Consider the following 21,838-nt stretch of genomic DNA (forward strand, 5'->3'; position numbering starts at 1 on the left):
ATGCATGTTGGCTGCCGCGCTGTAAAATTGTACTTTGTGGTTACTGTGTGTTATCAACGAACAACGTGTAATTACGTGACAAATATATACCAGAAATATTAACGTGCATTCAAGTATTGACGCTAAAAATAAACTACTCGGTAGTTATAAATTGTATTTTTATATGTAATTCCTGCTTACAATGACTGACCAACAATGGGTAGGATGATGCTACTCATTCAGCTTTTGAATATTTTCCGATTCCCATTAAGCATATTGTCTATCCATTCGGAACAAAAACAAAAGAGGGACTCTTAACGGTGATTTTAATTTATGAAATACAAAAACTACAGCATTTGAAAGATAGAAGTTCCTTAAATATTTGATTGACTTCGTGATTAGTTCAAATTCTAACAACAATACACTATCTTTATATGATATAACGACGAGAACCGGGTATAATACAATAAAATTGTGAATGATAACCACGTCATAATCATTCATAATCTTATTACTCTAAATATCTTGTATGCAATTGCTCTTTATTTCACAGCTACTAGCAAAAAGTAATATTATTTACATATTCACTCACAATCATTACTAACAAAACTTGTTTTTTTCAATTTTCAAATGTTTTTGCAGATGAAATATATTATGGAGTCAAATATAGTATACGCGATATAGTCAACAAAGTCTACACAGCGAAGGCAGTATAGCGATTTTCTAATAATGGCCCTTGTGCGCTCATCTGAGTTCAAGGATTTGACCAAGTGATCTAGTTTTTGACCACACCTGACCCAGATTTAAACCTGTCCTTTATATTGTCATATAAACATTTTGTCCTGGTTTCATCAAGTTTGAGTCATATATTGGGCCTTTAGATTAGTTACAAGGTTTTTCAAAGATTTGACCTGGTGACCTAGGTTTGGGAAGCAAGGGACCCAGATTCAACCTTGGCCTAGACAATGTCAGGATTACAATTCCGGCAAAGTTTTATCATGAATGAGTAATAAATACGGCCTAAAAGTGGTAACAATTGTGTCTTTTTTAAACATTTAACATGGTCACCTATTTTTACGCTAACGTGACTCAGATAAATTCATTGTCCAGATAAATATGCTGACCAAGTTAAATCAAGATCGGATAAAACATGTTACCTCTAGAATGTTAATGAGCTAACAGTTGATGACACACAAGGCACAATACTCGCTGAAAGAAAACGGGCGTAGGGTGATTACAATAGCTTGCCTTGACCACTTAATGCTCAGGTGAGCTAACTATAATGAATGACATTATTTCCATGTTATGATCAAGTCTAAATGTAGCTAATCTGACTGTCATGACTATAACTAGGACACATTTTAAATGACGATATGAAATTAAATCTGAATAAAAGTCTAAAAAACTATAATACATACAAAAACAAAGATGCACTTCAAAACCAAAATTCAATGCTATTAATAAAATCGCAACCGTTTACCGAAAGTAAATTACATGCACTACGTAAATTCCGTTCATGTAAAATTGTACAAAAAAGGAAAATAATAAAAAGGTTGAATTTAATCATAAAAGCTTCTTTATTTATTGAAATAGAAATTCGGTTAATAAAAGAATAATAGTATAAATTACGTTATGCTGTAATTACTTCCTTTATTTGCTTTTTGTCAATTAAAAAGTCGGAACTGTTTTTGTTTTGAACTCATTGATGTTGTCGTGGTCCCAAAATCCAACTATTAGTTTTCTCGTTTCTTCATTAAAGTAGACAGATGCAGGATTTGCAATATTAACAGAGATGGTATTGAGGATTGTCTTGCCGACTGTATCCATTTGACTTATGGAGTTGTCACCAAAGACGAAAACCTGCCCTGTGGCTGCCACATGTATGTTAGCTGTAACATTGCCATGTTTGAATGCAGGATCCTGAAACGTAACTGTGACTGTTCCATCCCTGGTCAGCGTGCGAAGCATGCCATAGTCCGTCACATAGATCATCTTCCCATCCGGACTCACCCCCACACCTACAACTAAATGAGGAATACAACATACACACTCTGACACGAAATCTTGAATATTAGTATTTCTTTCTAAATAGTATTAGCGTAAGCTCACTTATTCTCATATCAATAGTTAGCAAACAGTTATCGTTCAAATATATAACCTTTAAATGGAAAAATACCTGAAATAAACAATAGGAAAATATTTATTTAAAACACTAAATCAACTTTAGAAGAGTATTCCGACTTTATAACATGAAAGACTTAAGCCAGTTATTCTTAAATAATATCAGAAATTTTGAAAAATTGGGACCGCATGTGATGCTTAGTGTGTTAATCTTCTTTTGTTGTAAACAGCATTATTAGTACATAACTCATTAATGTCATGATTGAGATATTTTGATAATCGAAATACCTGTCAAACAATTTTAATTGATCGGAGATGACGTTTCGGAACAGGACTAGAGTGCATGATTTCAATTAACGTCATTTTAACCATTATAGAACATTAAAGTCGGTCCTTCACCATGTGCCTGCCCTATGTAATTAACAGCCGTATTGATACAATCTACGCTCAGATCTCATCTTTATCAAGTTCATGCATATGTAAACACAAAGTGCAAAGCATCCCTGAAAAAAAGGAAAATAATAATGTACTCATATATCACCTCGGTATCGTTCAGTACTATCTTCGTATAACTTCTTAACTAACCGTCCGTCCATTGTGTATTCGTACAACGCAGTACCGGAAGTCACAAACACTTCTGCATCGACATGCGCAATTCCATAACAGGCATGATTCATTTTTAGAACCTGTTTGCGTATAATCTTTCCGCCATCTACCCGTAAGAAATGAATCCCGTTAAGAGCATCGGCTGATTGTTTGCTAACAGTCACCGCCATTTCGAAGGAGGAAATGCTACACATGGACATCGGAGTAGTAGGAAGCTGAACTTGATCAATCACCTTGTACGCCTGATTAAGGAGTTTCACACAATTATTGTCGAAGTCAGCAATGACGAGATCTCCGTTGGAAGTCGTACATATACCCGTTATCGAACATGTTAATTTATCAGTAGCTGTTCGAACATTATATTCTGACTTGTCCTCGATGCTGACAATCTTGTTTGGATTAACGTTATGTTGTGGATCGCCTATGATGATTTTCCCAAGATCAGTGCAGTCTGCATGACATTGAATCAATTCACGGTTAGGCTGGAATTTAATATCAGTTCCATCATTCTTGATCATGCGTTTTAGGAGTAAATCTGCTGCAGCAGTTTGATCAATACATTTTCTTAACGTAATAAACGTTCGTTCAGGTAGAATATTGTCTTTGAGCTTAGCGCCATATATCTTTAACTTTGAAATACATTCTAAGCATCGCTTGGTGTCATCTTCAATGGAATTATTTAAGCGCTCGTGAATTGATTCCAATTCTCTTATGGTGTTTTGCTGCAGTCGGTCAAGATTCTCGTTGATCTGTCGACGTTCATCAAGTATTTCTTCACAAATTTGTTCGTAAGAAGCTTTAAGTGATTTAAGGTTATCTTTTCCTCTGTCCACCACATCCTTTAAACGCTTCTGCGACTTTTCTATTCCTTTCGTCACTTGAACAAGGGGTATACGTTGTGAGTTTGATTTGGCCTGTTCAGCCAATGTAAACACCTTACTGCATTGCCTGAAATGCAAATGTGCGTTAAACCGAACATATGGATTATTCTGATTATTCTTTGTCGAGTCTTACGTCATGCTGATAATGTTGATGTTAATTAATGGCGATACTGGTGATGATGAAGATGTTGGTGGTGATGATTGTTGAACATTATGATAAAGGCGATGGAGACGATGTTGTTGTTTTTTAATAGCAATAATGATAAACATAAATATTTAAATACTAACAACAATAATGATATTGATGATATAATAATGATAATAATACTAATACTACTAATAACAAAGACTGTTTGTAAAACATGCATGCCCACCCCCCATATGGGCTGTCCGTTGTAATGGCAGCCATTGTGTGAATAGGTTTTTTGTCATTGTGACCTTGACCTTTGACCTAGTGACCTGAAAATCAATAGGGGTCATCTGCGAGTCATGATCAATGTACCTATGAAGTGTCATGATCATAGGCAAAAGCGTTCTTGAGTTATCATCCGGAAACAATTTTACTGTTTCGGGTCACCGTGACCTTGACCTTTGACCTAGTGACCTCAAAATCAATATGGGTCATCTGCGAGTCATGATCAATATACATATGAAGTTCCATGATCCTAGGCGTAAGCGTTCTTGAGTTATCATCCGAAAACCATTTTACTTTTTCGGGTCACCGTGACCTTGACCTTTGACCTAGTGACCTCAAAATCAATAGGGGTCATCTGCGAATCATGATCAATCTACCCATTAAGTTTCATGATCCTAGGCATATGCGTTTTCGAGTTATCATCCAAAAACCATTTTAACATTTCAGGTCACCGTGACCTTGACCTTTGACCTAGTGACCTCAAAATCGATAGGCCTCATCTGCGAGTCATGAACAATCTACGCATGAAGTTTCATGATCCTAGGCGTATGCGTTCTTGAGTTATCATCCGAAAACCATTTTACTATTTCGGTTCACCGTGACCTTGACCTTTGACCTAGTGACCTTAAATTCAATAGAGGTCATCTGCGAATCATGATCAATCTACCTATGAAGTTTCATAATCCTAGGAGTATGCGTTCTTGAGATATCATCCAAAAACCATTTTACTATTTCGGGTCACCGTGACCTTGACCTTCGACCTTGTGACCTCAACATCAATAGGAATCATCTGCAAGTCATGATCAATCTACCTATGAAGTGTCATGATCCTAGGCGTATGCGTTCTTGAGTTATCATCCGAAAACCATTTTACTATTTCGGGTCACCGTGACCTTGACCTTTGACCTAGGAACCTCAAAATCAATAGGGGTCATTTGAGAGTCATGATGTATCTTACGTTGAAGTTTCATGATCCTAAGCGTATGCGTTTTTGAGTTATCATCCGGAAGCCATTTAACTATTTCGGGTCACTGTGGCCTTGACCTTTGACCTAGTGACCTCAAATTCAACAGGGGTCATCTGCGAGTCATGATCAATCTACCCATGAAGTTTCATGATCCTAGGCATATGCATTCTTGAGTTATCATCCGGAAACCATTTTACTATTTCGGGTCACCGTGACCTTGACCTTTGACCTAGTGACCTAAAAATCAATAGGGGTCATCTGCAAGTCATGATCAATGTACCTATGAAGTTTCATGATCCTAGATCCAAGCGTTCTTGAGTTATCATCCGGAAACCACCTGGTGGACGGACCGACAGACCTACCGACAGACCGACCGACATGTGCAAAGCAATATACCCCCTCTTCTTCGAAGGGGGGCATAATAATAGAAATAATAATCATAATAGCATATAATTATAGTAATTATTGTTATTATTAATATAACAATTATTATCATTATTAGTAGTAGTATTTTTGTTATTACAGTCGTTTTTTTCATTATTTTGGGAATGGGGCCGTGCCCCTTACTATTGGGGAAAAACATCGTTTTGACTAAAATTGGTAAACTAGTGTTGTTGATTTTTTGCTAACAAACACTTTAAAAATAAGAAGAAAAGTGATTTGAATATTATATTTAATAAGGTTCAACTTATAACGCTTGATTTACATTAAATTAAATATTGAAACATATTTATTAAAATGTGTTTTTGTGTGGAAACCTTCATAGGGATTTTTAGGACCCTTTTTGGACAGTAGTAGTAGTAGTAGTAGTAGTAGTAGTAGTAGTAGTAGTAGTAGTAGTAGTAGTAGTAGTACTAGTAATAGTAGTAGTAGTAGTAGTTTAGTAGTAGTAGTAGTAGTAGTAGTAGTAGTAGTTGTAGTGGTAGTAGTAGTAGTAGTAGTAGTAGTAGTAGTAGAAGTAGTAGAAGTAGTAGTAGAAGTAGTAGTAGTAGTGGAAACCTTCATAGGGATTTTTAGGACCCTTTTTGGACAGTAGTAGTAGTAGAAGTAGTAGTAGTAGTAGTAGTAGTAGTAGTAGTAGTAGTAGTAGTAGTTTAGTAGTAGTAGTAGTAGTAGTAGTAGTAGTAGTAGTAGTAGTAGTAGTAGTAGGTGTTTAGTAGTAGTAGTAGTAGTAGTAGTAGTAGTAGGGGAGCCAGACAACTCGCCCCAAAGCCAACTCGCCCCAAGACAAGTCGCCCAGAAAATCTGGACAAGTCGCCCCAAATATGTTGGACAACTCGCCCCAATCGAAAGACAACTCGCCCCAATTTTGTTTCTTATATATAGTATTATAGAAATTGTGTTCATATAAAATTTGTTAAGTTTAATGTATTAATATTCGTGATTATTGTTTTTAGGAAATGTAGTTGTATGATGTTTTTTTTTATTTCATATTGTAAAACTTTGTAATTCAATAATTGTTTACATACCGGATTGCTTTTAGTAAGAAATTGTTTTTAGCTTTTTTATGATTGTGTTTATTAAAATAAGCCCCATTTAGTTCGTCTTGTTTTGAAAACGTGTGAAATGTTAAACGTTTATTTTGACGGCATGCTTTCATTTTCTGTTCAAAGATTGTTTAATGAGACATTTTGTATGATAGTTTGGTTTAATTAAAGAATAATGGAATGTCTTTGTGTTAGTTATGTTTTGAAAACGTGTGAATTGACGAAAATTAATTAAGCCGGCATGCTTTCATTGTCTGGTCAAAGATTTATTAATAAGACAAACGGTATGACAGTTTGGCGTGATTAAAGATAAATAAGGTAACACGCTTAACCAGACAACAATGCTGTTTGCAAAGTAATTATAAGGGCTGACTATATATAAAGAGGGTATCTGAATGAGCCCAAAGTATGTGTTTTGTTTGTGTCGGACAATACTATTTGTGACTTGGAATACGATTGCTATATAGTTGTGTGGGTTTCAGTGCATCTGCCATGTGTTCAAACATATATGTGCTTATTTGATGTCGGATACAATAATTTTCTAGTGTTAGTTAGTTTTGTGTTTGTGTTTCTGCAATGGCAGAAGTGGCAAATTGTATACATTGTGGAAAGACAGTTGGGCAGAGGCAACGTGCTGTTTCTTGCGATGCCTGCGAGCGATGGCAACACATAGGCTGTGATTCTGGTAAGTAAACTTATAATATAATTATTTGTTGTGTCTTACATTTTTTAGGTCAGGCAGCTTTTGTTTCCCCATAAATAATGAATCTAAATTGTTGGATACTTGCATATTATCGGGTAATCAACCAATGTCCGTTAATCCGGTGACACATAACAGATGTGTTTTACGACCTGATAACGATCATAAAACCTTTGAGATAAATGTCAGAAGTCACTGGACCGTTATCTTTGCGTTATTTGGGTGATGTATACCGCTTTAAACTATTGCTCATGGTGTAATATTGAATGTGTTTACAGTTTTTTTACTTGTCAGTACAAATATATTTTAAACGTTTTTATAAATCCTTAGTATTGAACATTACTATCTGCTGAAATGATTGAATATTATGATAAAATGTGCATTCAGACTATTACTTTACAAATTACTGGTCTCTTGTAATAGTACTGATTCATTTTTATTTGTTTCAGACTGAAAGAAAAAACAACAGACGAACGCCTTGCCGACCTGCTAGAGTATGTGGACAGGACATGGCTTAAATCTTCGGTGTGGGGACCTGACAATTGGAGCGTGTTTGGTCGGAGTGTCCGAACAAATAATGGCTGTGAAGGGTGGCACTTGAAACTAAATTAGCACGCCAAGAAAGCCAATTTGCCTTTCTACCTACTACTGACCCTTCTTTGTGAAGAGGCTTCCCTTCTCCCAACACAGGTGAAGATGGTATCAGAAGGAAAGCTATCCAGGCGACAACGAAGGAAGAACACGTCTCTCCAGGGAAAAATCTTCAAGCTGTGGGAAGCGTACGAGAGCGGAGAATTGTCAGTCAACGGCCTACTGAGGAAATGCAGTGACATTTATGGACCAAATGCATGAACGTTGCTCATTTGATGTCTTTCTGATTGTTGGAAATGTTTCAACCCTTGTTTTTGAAAAGCTTGTTTGTGTGTGAAAGTTACTGTGTGTTTGTAATGTTTTACCATTATAATATTTTTAAATGTTTGATAATATTCATCATTTATGGACCAAATGCCTGCCTGAAAGTTGCTAGATTGAATTGAAATAAATTATTGCTCATTTGTTGTTGTTTTTTCTTCTGATTGTTAGAAATGTTTCAACCATTGTGTTTAAAAGCTTGTTTCTGTGTGAAAGTTTGTGTTTAATTATTACGGATGTTTGAAATGTTTGATAATATTCATCATGGCTCATTACAACCTGTGTTTGTAATGTTTTAAAAGTATTAAAGATGTTGGAAATGTTTGATAATATTTTGTGAAAGTTTGTGTTAATTATTACGGATGTTTGAAATGTTTGATATTATTCATCAAGGCTCATTACAAACTGTGTTTTAAAATTATTTCTAAAATGAGTTAATAAATGGAAATGTTTGATAATATTTTGAATTGTCTTTTCATTCATAAATCTGTGTTATTTGTTTCATTTAATAGGCTAAAATTGATGCTTTGTATGTTTTCAATAAAAACAAATGTTAGTATCGTGAGTCTGTAATTGTTATAAATTATTAATAAAATTATGAATATAACACATTTCTATTTTTATTTTTTTCCCCATGTATTATTCGTTTTGTGTATTCAGCATTCCTTTTAAAGTCAAAAATGTTATTTAATACATTTTTTTCACAAAGAGTATTATATATATGACAAAATATTTCGTTGCACGCTGTCATTTAATTTGGGGCGAGTTGTCTTTTATTTGGGGCGAGTTGTCTTTCGATTGGGGCGAGTTGTCCAATATATTTGGGGCGACTTGTCCAGATTTTCGGGACGACTTGTCCTGGGGCGAGTTGGCTTTGGGGCGAGTTGTCTGGTAACCTAGTAGTAGTAGTAGTAGTGGAAACCTTCATAGGGATTTTTAGGACCCTTTTTGGACAGAAGTAGTAGTAGTAGAAGATTTTTAGGACCCTTTTTGGACAGCAGTAGTAGTAGTGGTAGTAGTAGTGGTGGTGGTGGTGGTGGCGGTGGTGGTGGTGGTCGAGGTGGTGGTCGAGGTTGTGGTGGTGGTGGTGATGGTGGTGGTGGTCGTCGTCGTAGTAGTAGTAGTAGTAGAAAAAGTAGTAGTAGTAGTTGTAATAGTAGTAGTAGTAGTTGTTGTAGTAGTAGTAGTATATATATATATATACACACACACATGAAACAGGTATGATTTGTACTTGGCCTTAACATAAATTTATATCAATTCTCACTGACCTGTGTTTTTGGAGGAGACATAAATGACAAAGCAACTGTTCATGATCTTCACAGAACATCGTCAGTTTCTCAGTCGTGTGCTCCTCACATAACTCTATAGTATCGTCCACTTTGTTCGCAACATACCAGCTTTCACCGTCAGATTTCGCTGACACCGCGTGATCCTTAAGTAGCTTTTTGTGCATTTTCACACATTCGTCGCAGTATGTTTTAAAACATATTTTACAATGAAACAGTCCTTCATTATGTATGCCATCCTCTTCGCAAACAGAACAACAAACGTCGTAAAATACGTCTGATCCCTTTTGCTGCAAAGTGTTTAAGTTAGACGCCATTTTGTGATTTCTTTACAAAACCACTTTCGATTTCCATATGCCTAAACCGGTAGAGGCCAAATGGAAGACGGTATTTCGACATAATGAATATTCATTGTATTTAAATGAGGCGCTTGGCAAAGCACAGCGCTTCAATGACAAAGACTAGGCTACACCCAACTGAACATTAAAAGAGATGTGACTGGTTCCGAGCATGGATAATCCGAAGTACATGTACATGTAAATGTTTAGGATTTAAACAACTTGGCTTTAATATGTACAATGCTAATGTCAAATTTTAAATAATAACTTTGTGATGCATTTAATATATTTTTCAAAAAAATTTGGCTGGCATAAACGAAATAGACGTGTAAGAAACAAGTATTAAATTGCCAATACAGTTTTTCTTTCATTTAAGTATTAGAATAAGGAATATGTCATTTCAATTGATCATTTACAGTTCCATACAATCAATATGTTAACAAGGTGAGGACAAAATAGGTGAGGATGTCGGTGCAGGATAGGTGTCCGACGGTGCACTTCCCTTTTGAGGCGGTTTGCTGTTTTACATAATTAGACATTTGTCATGTTGGTAAGACATAGTACCCGGAGACGCATCTTCCTTTCATCTTTTTTTGCCTTCTGTCATCGGAAATATTAATTTATGGTATCGTTAGAAACTAATAAACTGTGTCCATTATAGCGCAGGTCAAGCCTAAGTCGGATTAGGCTTTCGTTCTCACTCTTTTTCTCGTGATTTTATTAAGCCGTTATTATCCGCTTGAATTGCACAAAAATTGCACAAGAAGAGTTCACCATTTATTTAAGTGTACAGTTTCAGTGAAAAGTGCTTAGATAAACTTAAATAGCTTACGTTTTTCAGAATAAGGCAGATAAAGACAGATAAAGACAATTATTTACCTCTATAAATTGCGTTTTCCCTTTAAACAATAACCTTCATTTATGTAATATTCCGCAGATAGTTATACAAAGAAAACACTATCCAATATTCACGCCGGAACACTACATAGCTTGGCCACAATCAATATTGATCACAGAAAAACGTGACCTCTCTCGGTGATAGTAGTTGAATATATGTATAAGGTATAATATATAATGTATGCTTATATTTATTACAATGATCAATGTCAGCTGCACAGCATCTTTACTTTATACGTATTTAGACATTTGCGAACCATTTTAAAGCCAATGATATAGGATCAATGGCAGCATCAGTATACATGACATCCGGTATTTGGACATGCGCCAACATAAAATAGTCAATGTTGCATGGTCACATATCAGCCGCGCACCATCATTATACGGGAAATCCAGTATTAATGCATGCGACTAACGTTCATAGTCTCATCTCAGCCTTGCACTAACTTAATACAGGACATCCGGTATTTTTGGACATTTGACTAAAATGCTATACTCAACGAAACACGATCCTTTGACCGACGCGCACCATCACTATTAGGAAATCCAGTTATTTGACGAATTCCCAACATGTTATAGTTTATGTTACATAATCACTGTCAGCCGCGCACCATCATTATACGGGATATCCAGTATTTGGACATGCCCAATCTGTTATAGTGTATGTTAAATAATCACCGTGAACGCGTACCATCATTATACGGAACATCCAATATTTGGGCAGTCCCAACATATTATACTCAATATTACATAATCACTATCAACGCGCACCATGATAATACGGGACATCCAGTATTTGGATATATGACCAACATGTTATACTCAATGTTACATGGTCACTGTGTTGTAGACGTATTTCATTGTTGTAAATATATTTAGTTCATAAATATATTTATTCTGAATGATATTGAAGTAAATTATTTTTTAAAGGAAACATTGCTCTGATTGTTCAATGGTTGGACAGAGTAGATTTTAACTGTAAATAGAATTAGTAGCGTTCTTTTGTAGTAGTTGATTAGTTTTCAGTATGTAGAGACTGGGTAGAAAGGTGAACTGTTTTTACTAACATTTTAATACGTTTATTGGCTTGTCAAGCATGAGTTTATTCACTCAACCACATCCGTGTGCATGAATGACTATTTCGAATGTCATTCTTGGCATATCATTCATGCTGTCAACCTGTATGTTTATGATATTAAATCATAAATATAATATATTTAGGTAAATATGCATTTTATACATCTTTTATATTCATGTCGGTCGGTTGTATTATTGTAATTATTTTGTTTTAATAGTTGTATTTGTGTATTAATTCAGTTGGTATCTTACCGTCGGAACACATCATTTTATATATAATTGAAATGTATACTTATTATAAGAATGTCATTCTTTGCATATTATTCATGCTGTCAACCTGTATGTTTATGATATTAAATCATAAATATAATATATTTAGAAACCCAAACGTGTTGTTCGAAGAAAGAGCCCTAAACGCCCATACGGCAACACTGGCGCCCAACAACGAGTCTTCGGCATCAACAGCGTTTGGAACAGAAAAACGGAAGTAGCGGACACGTTACTATGACGAAAATCCCTGAACAGACAGGAGCCTCAGATCGGTATCGAGGAGGGGGAGAGTCCAGGAATTTAACACAGCGATTCCTTGGAAACAGGTTTTTGATTTTTCCCGGGGAGTAGGAGTCCACATTTTTGCGCGGCATCGAGCTCGAGCACCGATGTGAGTACAACTACGTATTTCTTGTGCACAAAACATTGACGTCAAAACCGTTAAAACGTACGTACAGGATTTCACGTTCTGCTACGCAAGGAAGGATTCACATTCAATCATGACGGAGAGTGATGGACACTTAAATCGTTGTGGACATTGTGTATCGTGTCATTATTGTGTTTTGCTTGTATTTTGTAACTGTTCCGACGGAGTTCGGTGAGTGTAAATATTTTTATAATTATTGTGCAATGTACATATATCTATTTATTGTAGTTTCATTGTCGTAAATGAATGATTTGAAATACCAATCAGTTGACTTACAAAAACAACAACAACATATATAGCTAATTTAAGTTTATGTGGTCATGCATTTTGCGAATTGGTCGAGATAAATGAAACGACCTTTTGTCAGCTCATTGGTAAGTTAGTGTCATATGAAGTTATTTTAAGGAAATTATAGTCCCTTCACGAGCACAAAGTTTATTGCATGGCGAAGTTAAATCTACTCACCACTTACATGACGTTAAGTAGTAGATAGGTTTGAGTAACTGGATTTATTTAGTAGCAGTAGATTTTGCCCAATGGTTATAATAAGTATCGAGAGGTTTCAATGCGTAAATTTGTTAATTTGTCATACTTTACGTATGGTTGAATTGAAAACGCTTTGTGCGTATTTTTAAAGAGAAAACTCTCTTTATAAATACCGAAAAATAATCACTGTTTTTTTCTAGAAATTGATAATGTTAAAATGTACGTATACGATTTAAACTGCATTATGTAGTTTAATGCGTGTATGTGCGACTGGCGTCTTACCGGTAAATGCACGTGCTCGCGATATCGTAGCGCAAGAAGAACGCTATTTCGGCAGTGTGGTAAACACGCGATAGTAAACCAGTGGCGGATTCGAATCGAAATAAAATCGAACTTAGTAAACACCTGGTACAAAATAAAAGAGCTTTGATTAGATATTTGTGATAGTCAGGCTGTTGGCTTAAAATAAGCCAAATGGAGGTAATACAGGTGTGTTGAGATAACTGTTTCGGTACGTTTATTGGAAAAAAAGGAAAACGGCGATGTGGGCATTAAAACCGTCCACCGGAATCATCTGCTGCCGTGTTCCTTCTTACCGATACAGGAAATACAGCGTGTTTCGTCACCTGAAGTTTCCGACGAGTCCTCCACGGACGTGGATGAACGCACAGGGAAGACGAGTTCCGACAGCAATCAGTCGGAAGATGAAACAGATAAACGACGCTCCAAACCGAAGAAAATACCACGGCGCCGCAGCCAACGTCAGACCCGTCGGCCGGCTTGGTTTACATCCGGGGAGTATAAATTGTGATTGGTGTTGTTATGTATTTGCAATAATGATTAAGTACAGTGACAGCATAAATTTAACATGTGTGGATTTGTATTGGAAAGATACACAGCTGTTAACATTCACTTCTGAGTATTTAAATACAAATTAGTGTATTATGTTTTTATTTGTCAAATTGTCATTGTTTTCAAATTGAAAATAAACAGTTGCAAACGAAAACGTTAATATTGTGGTTGTCATTATTTTTTAACAACGATGCTTTCATAGATATTTTGATCACGAGATTAATCAAACCTCGCTTTAAAAGCGATGTTTGAATTTTAATAATGTCGAGGACGACATTTTCTTAGAGAGGGGAAATGTGTTGTAGACGTATTTCATTGTTGTAAATATATTTAGTTCATAAATATATTTATTCTGAATGATATTGAAGTAAATTATTTTTTAAAGGAAACATTGCTCTGATTGTTCAATGGTTGGACAGAGTAGATTTTAACTGTAAATAGAATTAGTAGCGTTCTTTTGTAGTAGTTGATTAGTTTTCAGTATGTAGAGACTGGGTAGAAAGGTGAACTGTTTTTACTAACATTTTAATACGTTTATTGGCTTGTCAAGCATGAGTTTATTCACTCAACCACATCCGTGTGCATGAATGACTATTTCGAATGTCATTCTTGGCATATCATTCATGCTGTCAACCTGTATGTTTATGATATTAAATCATAAATATAATATATTTAGGTAAATATGCATTTTATACATCTTTTATATTCATGTCGGTCGGTTGTATTATTGTAATTATTTTGTTTTAATAGTTGTATTTGTGTATTAATTCAGTTGGTATCTTACCGTCGGAACACATCATTTTATATATAATTGAAATGTATACTTATTATAAGAATGTCATTCTTTGCATATTATTCATGCTGTCAACCTGTATGTTTATGATATTAAATCATAAATATAATATATTTAGAAACCCAAACGTGTTGTTCGAAGAAAGAACCCTAAACGCCCATACGGCAACAACTGTCAGCCGCGCACAATCTGTATACGGTTCATCCAGTATTTGGACATATGCATTACATGTTATATTCAATGTTACATAGTCCCTTGTGAGCAGCGCAACATCTTTATACCGGACAACCAGTATTTGGACATATGCATTACATGTTTTATTCAATGTTCCATAGTCCCTTGTGAGCCGCGCAACATCTTTATTCCGGACATCCAGTGTTTGGACATGTACCTACAATGGTATACTCCAAGGTATATGCAGTAGTCACTGTCAGACGCGCACCATCTTTATAGGGGACATCCGGTATTTGGATATATGCCTACAAGGGTGTGCTCCATGTTATATAGTCACTGTCAGCCGCGCACCATCTTTATACGGGACATCCGGTATTTGGATATGTACCTAACATGTTATACTCAGCCGCGCACCAACGTTTTACGGGTCATTCAGTATTTAGATGTATGCCTTACATGTTACTCATGTTATACGGTCCCTTGTCAGTCGCGCGCTCTTAATACAGGACATCCGGTATTTGGACATTAGTCTAACATGTTATACTCAATGTAACATAGTCACAGTCAGCCGCGCTCAAAAGTTTTAAGGTACATCCAGCAATTTGATGTATGCCTTACATGTTATACTCAATGTTGTATGGTCCCTTGTCAGTCGCTTACACTCTTTATGCTGGACATATGGTATTTAGACATATGCCCAGCAAGTTAACGTCTATATGACATAGTCACCTTTTCAGCCGCGCGCCATCTTTATACGGGACATCGAGTATTTGGACATGTGCCTAACAGTAAAATGTCAAACTCGCGTCGAACAACATGGCATCGGATTCCCTTTATACGAGGAAGGTAGTTTGTGTTAATGCTTAACACGTTTACCGTGTTAACATTTTTTTATTTTTAAAAAGCATGAAATTGAGCCTCGCTCTGGGAAAACCGGGCTTAATGCATGTGTGTTGTGTCGTCCCAGAGAAGCGTTTGCGCTTTAATGGAATTTTGTTTTAAAGGAAATCCTTTCTTACGCACGGGCATTAAGCCCGGTTTTCCAACAGCGCGACTCAGCTTATGTTTCAAGTATAAAGTTATTTATAAAAGAGGCAATAAAACGCCAGGATTGACTGACCAACCCTAACATTTATACTGAAAGCTGGCACATATGCAATTTAACAGTTAAATGGCATCCAGATAGAGGAGTTTTCTGTGAAGACTGTAATACATGGTTTCATGCAGAATGTCAGAGCATGAGTTCAGTTACATATCAGTATCATTGTGATCACTCAAATGAACCGTGGCAATGTACAAACTGTGGTGTATTTCATTTTAACTCTACTTTCTTTGATCACACAAAGTCTATGCAATCAGATCATTCATTATCACATGTCAGTACAGACAACTCATCCGTCCTTACATGTATGCAATCCCCAGGCTCTGGGCAGCAAGCACCCTTACACTGTAGCACACCAGTCAGTAAACAAACATGCATAACTACAAACTCTCAATCTATGAGACACAACAAATTACCAACTCACAAATCACAGTATGTACAACACTTAAAAATTGTGACTGTAAACTGTCAGTCTGTAAAGAAGGAAAATTTGGCTTTTCAATCTATGCTAGCTACTGTAAAACCTGATGTTGTTCTGGGTAATGAATCATGGCTCAAGCCTAAAATAAAAAATTCAGAAGTCTTTTCATCTGATTACGATGTTTACAGAAATGATCGAAAAGGCAGGACAGGAGGCGGGGTTTTTGTACTGGTTTCAAATAAGTTTAGAAGTCATGCGCCTGTTGAATTAAAATCTTCATCTGAAATTATTTGGGTAAATATAAAGCAAAATGGTAAAAAAGACCTGCTGGTCTGCAGTGCATACCGACCTGACAGGGATTTTACATGTATAGATGAGCTGGATCGTACCATCAGTCTGACTGATAAATCAAATAGTACAACTCTAATTGGGGGCGATTTTAACCTTGGGGAAATCAATTGGAAAAATAAAACTGTAGACTCTAATGCTTCACATCCAGAAGAATGTAACAAAATTTTAAACTTTGCAGATACTCATTCATTAAACCAAATAGTTGATGGACCAACAAGACTATCTGATACCACTAAGAAATGTCTTGACCTGTTTTTCTTGTCTTATCCTTCTGTAGCCGAAACAGTTAAGGTCATTCCAGGTTTTAGTGATCACTGCATCCCTTTTGTTGATATTTTATCCTCTGCTAGAATAAATCGGAAAGAGAAACGGAAATTATTTCTGTTTGACAAGGCTAACTGGTCGGAAATCAAAACTGGTTTAATAAATTTTATAGATGTAAACAATATTAATGATATGAATGTCCAGCAGTATGAATGTACGTATAAAACAACCACTCGGCAAGCCTCGCCTGTCACTTTTTTTCTTCGCCTTAATACCTTATAGACTACACAACTACATGGCAGTAACCTGTTATTCTCTATGTACTGATCTATACCCAGATACAAATTCACAAGTTAATCAAATGAAATGTGTTCATGTACATTACACTTAAAGAATAGATGTAATGACACGTTGAAGTTTTTATCTTGAATAAAGGTAGATAGCTCATGACTTGGTTTGATGCAAAGTTTAAAGTACAAATTGACGAAATTCTGCAGGTGAATCACACTATTCTTGACATAATTTTCACATTCCTTCAATAATGGGAGTATTGTTTCACATTATCAATTTATCAATATATACAAGAAATATTAACGTGCATTCAATTATTGACGATAAAAATAAACTACTCGGTAGTTATAAATTGAATTTTTATATGTAATCCCTGCTTACAATGACTGACCAACAATGGGTAGGATGATGTTATTCATTCAGCTTTTAAATATATTCCAATTCCCATTAAGCATATTGTCTATCCATTCGGAACAAAAACAAAAGAGGGACTCTAAACGGTGATTTTAATTTATGAAATACAAATACTACAACATTTGAAAGATAGAAGTTCCTTAAGGCTTTGATTGACTTCGTGATTAGTACAAATTCTAACAACAATATACTATCTTTATATGATATAACGACGAAAACCGGATATAATACAATAAAATTGTGAATGATAACCACTTCATAATCATTCATAATATAATTACTCTAAATATTTCGTATGCAATTGCTCTTTATTTAACAGCTACTAGCAAAAAGCAATATTATTTACATATTCACTCACAATCATTACTAACAAAACTTTTTTTTTCAATTTTCAAATGTTTTTGCAGATGAAATATATTATGGAGTCAAATATCTTATGCACGATATAGTCAACAAAGTCTACACAGCGAAGGCAGTATAGCGATTTTCTAATAATGGCCCTTGTTCGCTCATCTGAGTTCAAGGATTTGACCAAGTGATCTAGTTTTTGACCACACCTGACCCAGATTCAAACCTGACCTTTATATTGTCATATAAACATTTTGTCCTGGTTTCATCAAGTTTGAGTCATATACTGGGCCTTTAGATTAGTAACAAGGTTTTTCAAAGATTTGACCTGGTGACCTAGGTTTGGGAAGCAAGGGACCCAGATTCAATCTTGGCCTAGACAATGTCAGGATTACAATTCCGGCAAAGTATTATCATGAATGAGTTATAAATAAGGCTTTAAAGTGGTAACAATTGTGTCTTTTTTAGACATTTTACATGGTCACCTATTGTCACGCTTACGTGACTCATATTCATTCATTGTCCAGATAAATATGCTGACCAAGTTTAATCAAGATCGGATAAAACATGTTACCTCTAAAATGTTAACGAGCTAACAGTTGATGACACCCAAAAGCACAATACACGCTAAAAGAAAACGGGCGTAAGGTGATTACGATAGCTTGCCTTGACCACTTCATGCTTAGGTGAGCTAACTATAATGAATGACATTATTTAAAGGTTTTCATCAGGTCTAATTGTAGCTAATCTGACTGTCATGACTTTAACTAGGACACATTTTAAATGACGATATGAAATTAAATCTGAACAAAAGTCTAAAAACTTTGATACATACAAAAACAAACATGCACTTCAAAACCAAAATTCAATGCTATTAATAAAATCGCAACCGTTAACCGAAAGTAAATTACATGCACTACGTAAATTCCGTTCATGTAAAATTGTACAAAAAAGTAAAATAATAAAACGGTTGAATTTAATTATAAAAGCTTCGTAATTTTTTTAAATATAAATTCGGTTAATAAATGAATAATAGTATGAATAACGTAATGCTGTAATTACTTTCTTTATTTGCTTTTTTGTCAATTAAAAAGTCGGAACTGTTTTTGTTTTGTACTCATTGATGTTGTCGTGGCACCAAAATCCAACTATTAGTTTTCTCGTTACTTCATTAAAGTAGTTAGATGCAGGTTTTGCAATGTCAACAGAGATGGTATTGAGGATTGTCTTGCCGACTGTATCAACTTGACTTATGGAGTTGTTACCAAAGACGAAAACCTGTCCTGTGGCTGCCACATGTATGTTATCTGTAAGCATGCCATGTTTGAATGCGGGATCCGGGAACGTAGCTGTGACTGCTCCATCCCTTGTCAGTGTGAGAAGCTTGCCATCAATCCCGTCCGTCACATAGATCATCTTCCCATCAGGACTCACCCCAACACCTACAACTAAATGAGGTATACAACTTACACAATCTGGCACGAAATCTTGAATATTAGTATTTCTTTCTAAATAGTATTAGCGTAAGCTCACTTATTCTCATATCAATAGTTAGCAAACAGTTATCGTTCAAATGTATAACCTTTAAATGGAAAAATACCTGAAATAAACAATAGGAAAATATTTATTTAAAAAAACTAAATCAACTTTTAAAGAGTATTACGACTTTATAACATTAAAGACTTAAGCCAGTTAGTCTTAAATAATATAAGACATTTTGAAAAATTGGGACCGCATGTGATGCTTAGTGTGTTAAGCTTCTTTTGTTGTTAACAACATTAATAGTACATAACTCAGTAATGTCCTGATTGAGATACTTTGATCATAGAAATGCCTGTCAAACAATTTTAGTTGATCGGAGATGACGTTTCGGAACAGGACTAGAGTGCATGATTTCAATTAACGTCATTATAACCCTTATAGAACATTAAAGTCGGTCCTTCACCATGTGCCTGCCCTATGTAATTAACAGCCGTATTGATACAATCTACGATCAGATCTCATCTTCATCAAGTTCATGCATATGTAAACACAAAGTGCAAAGCATCCCTGAAAAAAAGGAAAATAATAATGTACTCATATATCACCTCGGTATCGTTCAGTACTATCTTCGTATAACTTCTTAACTAACCGTCCGTCCATTGTGTATTCGTACAACGCAGTACCGGAAGTCACAAACACTTCTGCATCGACATGCGCAATTCCATAACAGACATGATTCATTTTTAGAACCTGTTTGCGTATAATCTTTCCGTCATCTACCCGTAAGAAATGAATCCCGTTAAGAGCATTAGCTTCATGTCTGCAAACAGTCAACACCATTTCGAAGGAGGAAATGCTACACATGGACCTCGGAGTAGAAGGAAGCTGAACTTGATCAATCACCTTGTACGCCTGATTTAGGAGTTTCACACAATTATTGTACCAGTCAGCAATGACGAGATCTCCGTTGGAAGTCGTACATATACCCGTTATCGAACATGTTAATTTATCAGTAGCTGTTCGAACATTATATTCTGACTTGTCCTCGATGCTGACAATCTTGTTTGGATTAACGTTATCTTGTGGATAGCCTATGATGATTTTCCCAAGATCAGTGCAGTCTGCATGACATTGAATCAATTCACGGTTAGGCTGGAATTTAATATCAGTTCCATCATTCTTGATCATGCGTTTTAGGAGTAAATCTGCTGCAGCAGTTTGATCAATACATTTTCTTAACGTAATAAACGTTCGTTCAGGTAGAATATTGTCTTTGAGCTTAGCGCCATATATCTTTAACTTTGAAATACATTCTAAGCATCGCTTGGTGTCATCTTCAATGGAATTATTTAAGCGCTCGTGAATTGATTCCAATTCTCTTATGGAGTTTTGCTGCAGTCGGTCAAGATTCTCGTTGATCTGTCGACGTTCATCAAGTATTTCTTCACAAATTTGTTCGTAAGAAGCTTTAAGTGATTTAAGGTTATCTTTTCATCTGTCCACCACATCCTTTAAACGCTTCTGCGATTTTTCTATTCCTTTCGTCACTTGAACAAGGGGTATACGTTGTGAGTTTGATTTGGCCTGTTCAGCCAATGTAAACACCTTACTGCATTGCCTGAAATGCAAATGTGCGTTAAACGGAACATATGGGTGTAGATTATTCTGATTATTCTATGTCGAGTCTTACGTTATGCTGATAATGTTGATGTTAATTAATGGCGATAATGGTGATGATGAAGATGTTGGTGGTGATGATTGTTGAACATTATGATAAAGGCGATGGAGACGATGTTGTTGTTTTTTAATAGCAATAATGATAAACATAAATATTTAAAAACTAACAACAATAATGATATTGATGATATAATAATGATAATAATACTAATACTACTAATAACAAATACTGTTTGTAAAACATGCATGTCCCCCCCCCCCATATGGGCTGTCCGTTGTAATGGCAGCCATTGTGTGAATAGGTTTTTTGTCATTGTGACCTTGACCTTTGACCTAGTGACCTGAAAATCAATAGGGGTCATCTGCGAGTCATGATCAATGTACCTATGAAGTGTCATGATCATAGGCAAAAGCGTTCTTGAGTTATCATCCGGAAACAATTTTACTGTTTCGGGTCACCGTGACCTTGACCTTTGACCTAGTGACCTCAAAATCAATATGGGTCATCTGCGAGTCATGGTCAATATACATATGAAGTTCCATGATCCTAGGCGTAAGCGTTCTTGAGTTATCATCCGAAAACCATTTTACTTTTTCGGGTCACCGTGACCTTGACCTTTGACCTAGTGACCTCAAAATCAATAGGGGTCATCTGCGAATCATGATCAATCTACCCTTTAAGTTTCATGATCCTAGGCATATGCGTTTTCGAGTTATCATCCAAAAACCATTTTAACATTTCAGGTCGCCGTGACCTAGTCCTTTGACCTAGTGACCTCAAAAACGATAGGCCTCATCTGCGAGTCATGAACAATCT

The 21,838-nt window shown here is 35.7% G+C and overlaps 1 protein-coding gene and 1 long non-coding RNA gene across 2 annotated transcripts; both read right to left on the reverse strand.

The window, feature by feature from the left end:
* Window positions 1-291: 291 nt before the first annotated feature.
* Window positions 292-18,339, reverse strand: LOC127837820 (uncharacterized). The gene is made up of 2 exons (XR_008029481.1): window positions 18,072-18,339; window positions 292-771 (listed from the first exon to the last, which is right to left on the reverse strand). It is a non-coding gene; the product is annotated as an uncharacterized LOC127837820 (long non-coding RNA).
* Window positions 18,340-18,888: 549 nt separating this feature from the next.
* LOC127837811 (uncharacterized) lies at window positions 18,889-20,178 on the reverse strand. The gene is made up of 2 exons (XM_052365216.1): window positions 19,950-20,178; window positions 18,889-19,310 (listed from the first exon to the last, which is right to left on the reverse strand). The coding sequence occupies exons 1-2, from the start codon at window positions 20,083-20,085 to the stop codon at window positions 18,949-18,951; spliced, it is 498 nt and encodes a 165-aa protein (XP_052221176.1). The 5' UTR covers window positions 20,086-20,178; the 3' UTR covers window positions 18,889-18,948.
* Window positions 20,179-21,838: the final 1,660 nt, after the last annotated feature.

Source organism: Dreissena polymorpha, chromosome 7 (assembly GCF_020536995.1).
Source record: "Dreissena polymorpha isolate Duluth1 chromosome 7, UMN_Dpol_1.0, whole genome shotgun sequence".
NCBI lineage: Eukaryota > Metazoa > Mollusca > Bivalvia > Myida > Dreissenidae > Dreissena > Dreissena polymorpha.

Coding starts and splice junctions, on each gene's coding strand:
- LOC127837811 (XM_052365216.1), bottom strand. CDS start 20,085: ATGAATCATGTCTGTTATGGAATTGCGCATGTCGATGCAGAAGTGTTT. Junction 19,311..19,949: donor TAGTACTGAACGATACCGAG/GTGATATATGAG, acceptor TACCTCATTTAG/TTGTAGGTGTTGGGGTGAGT.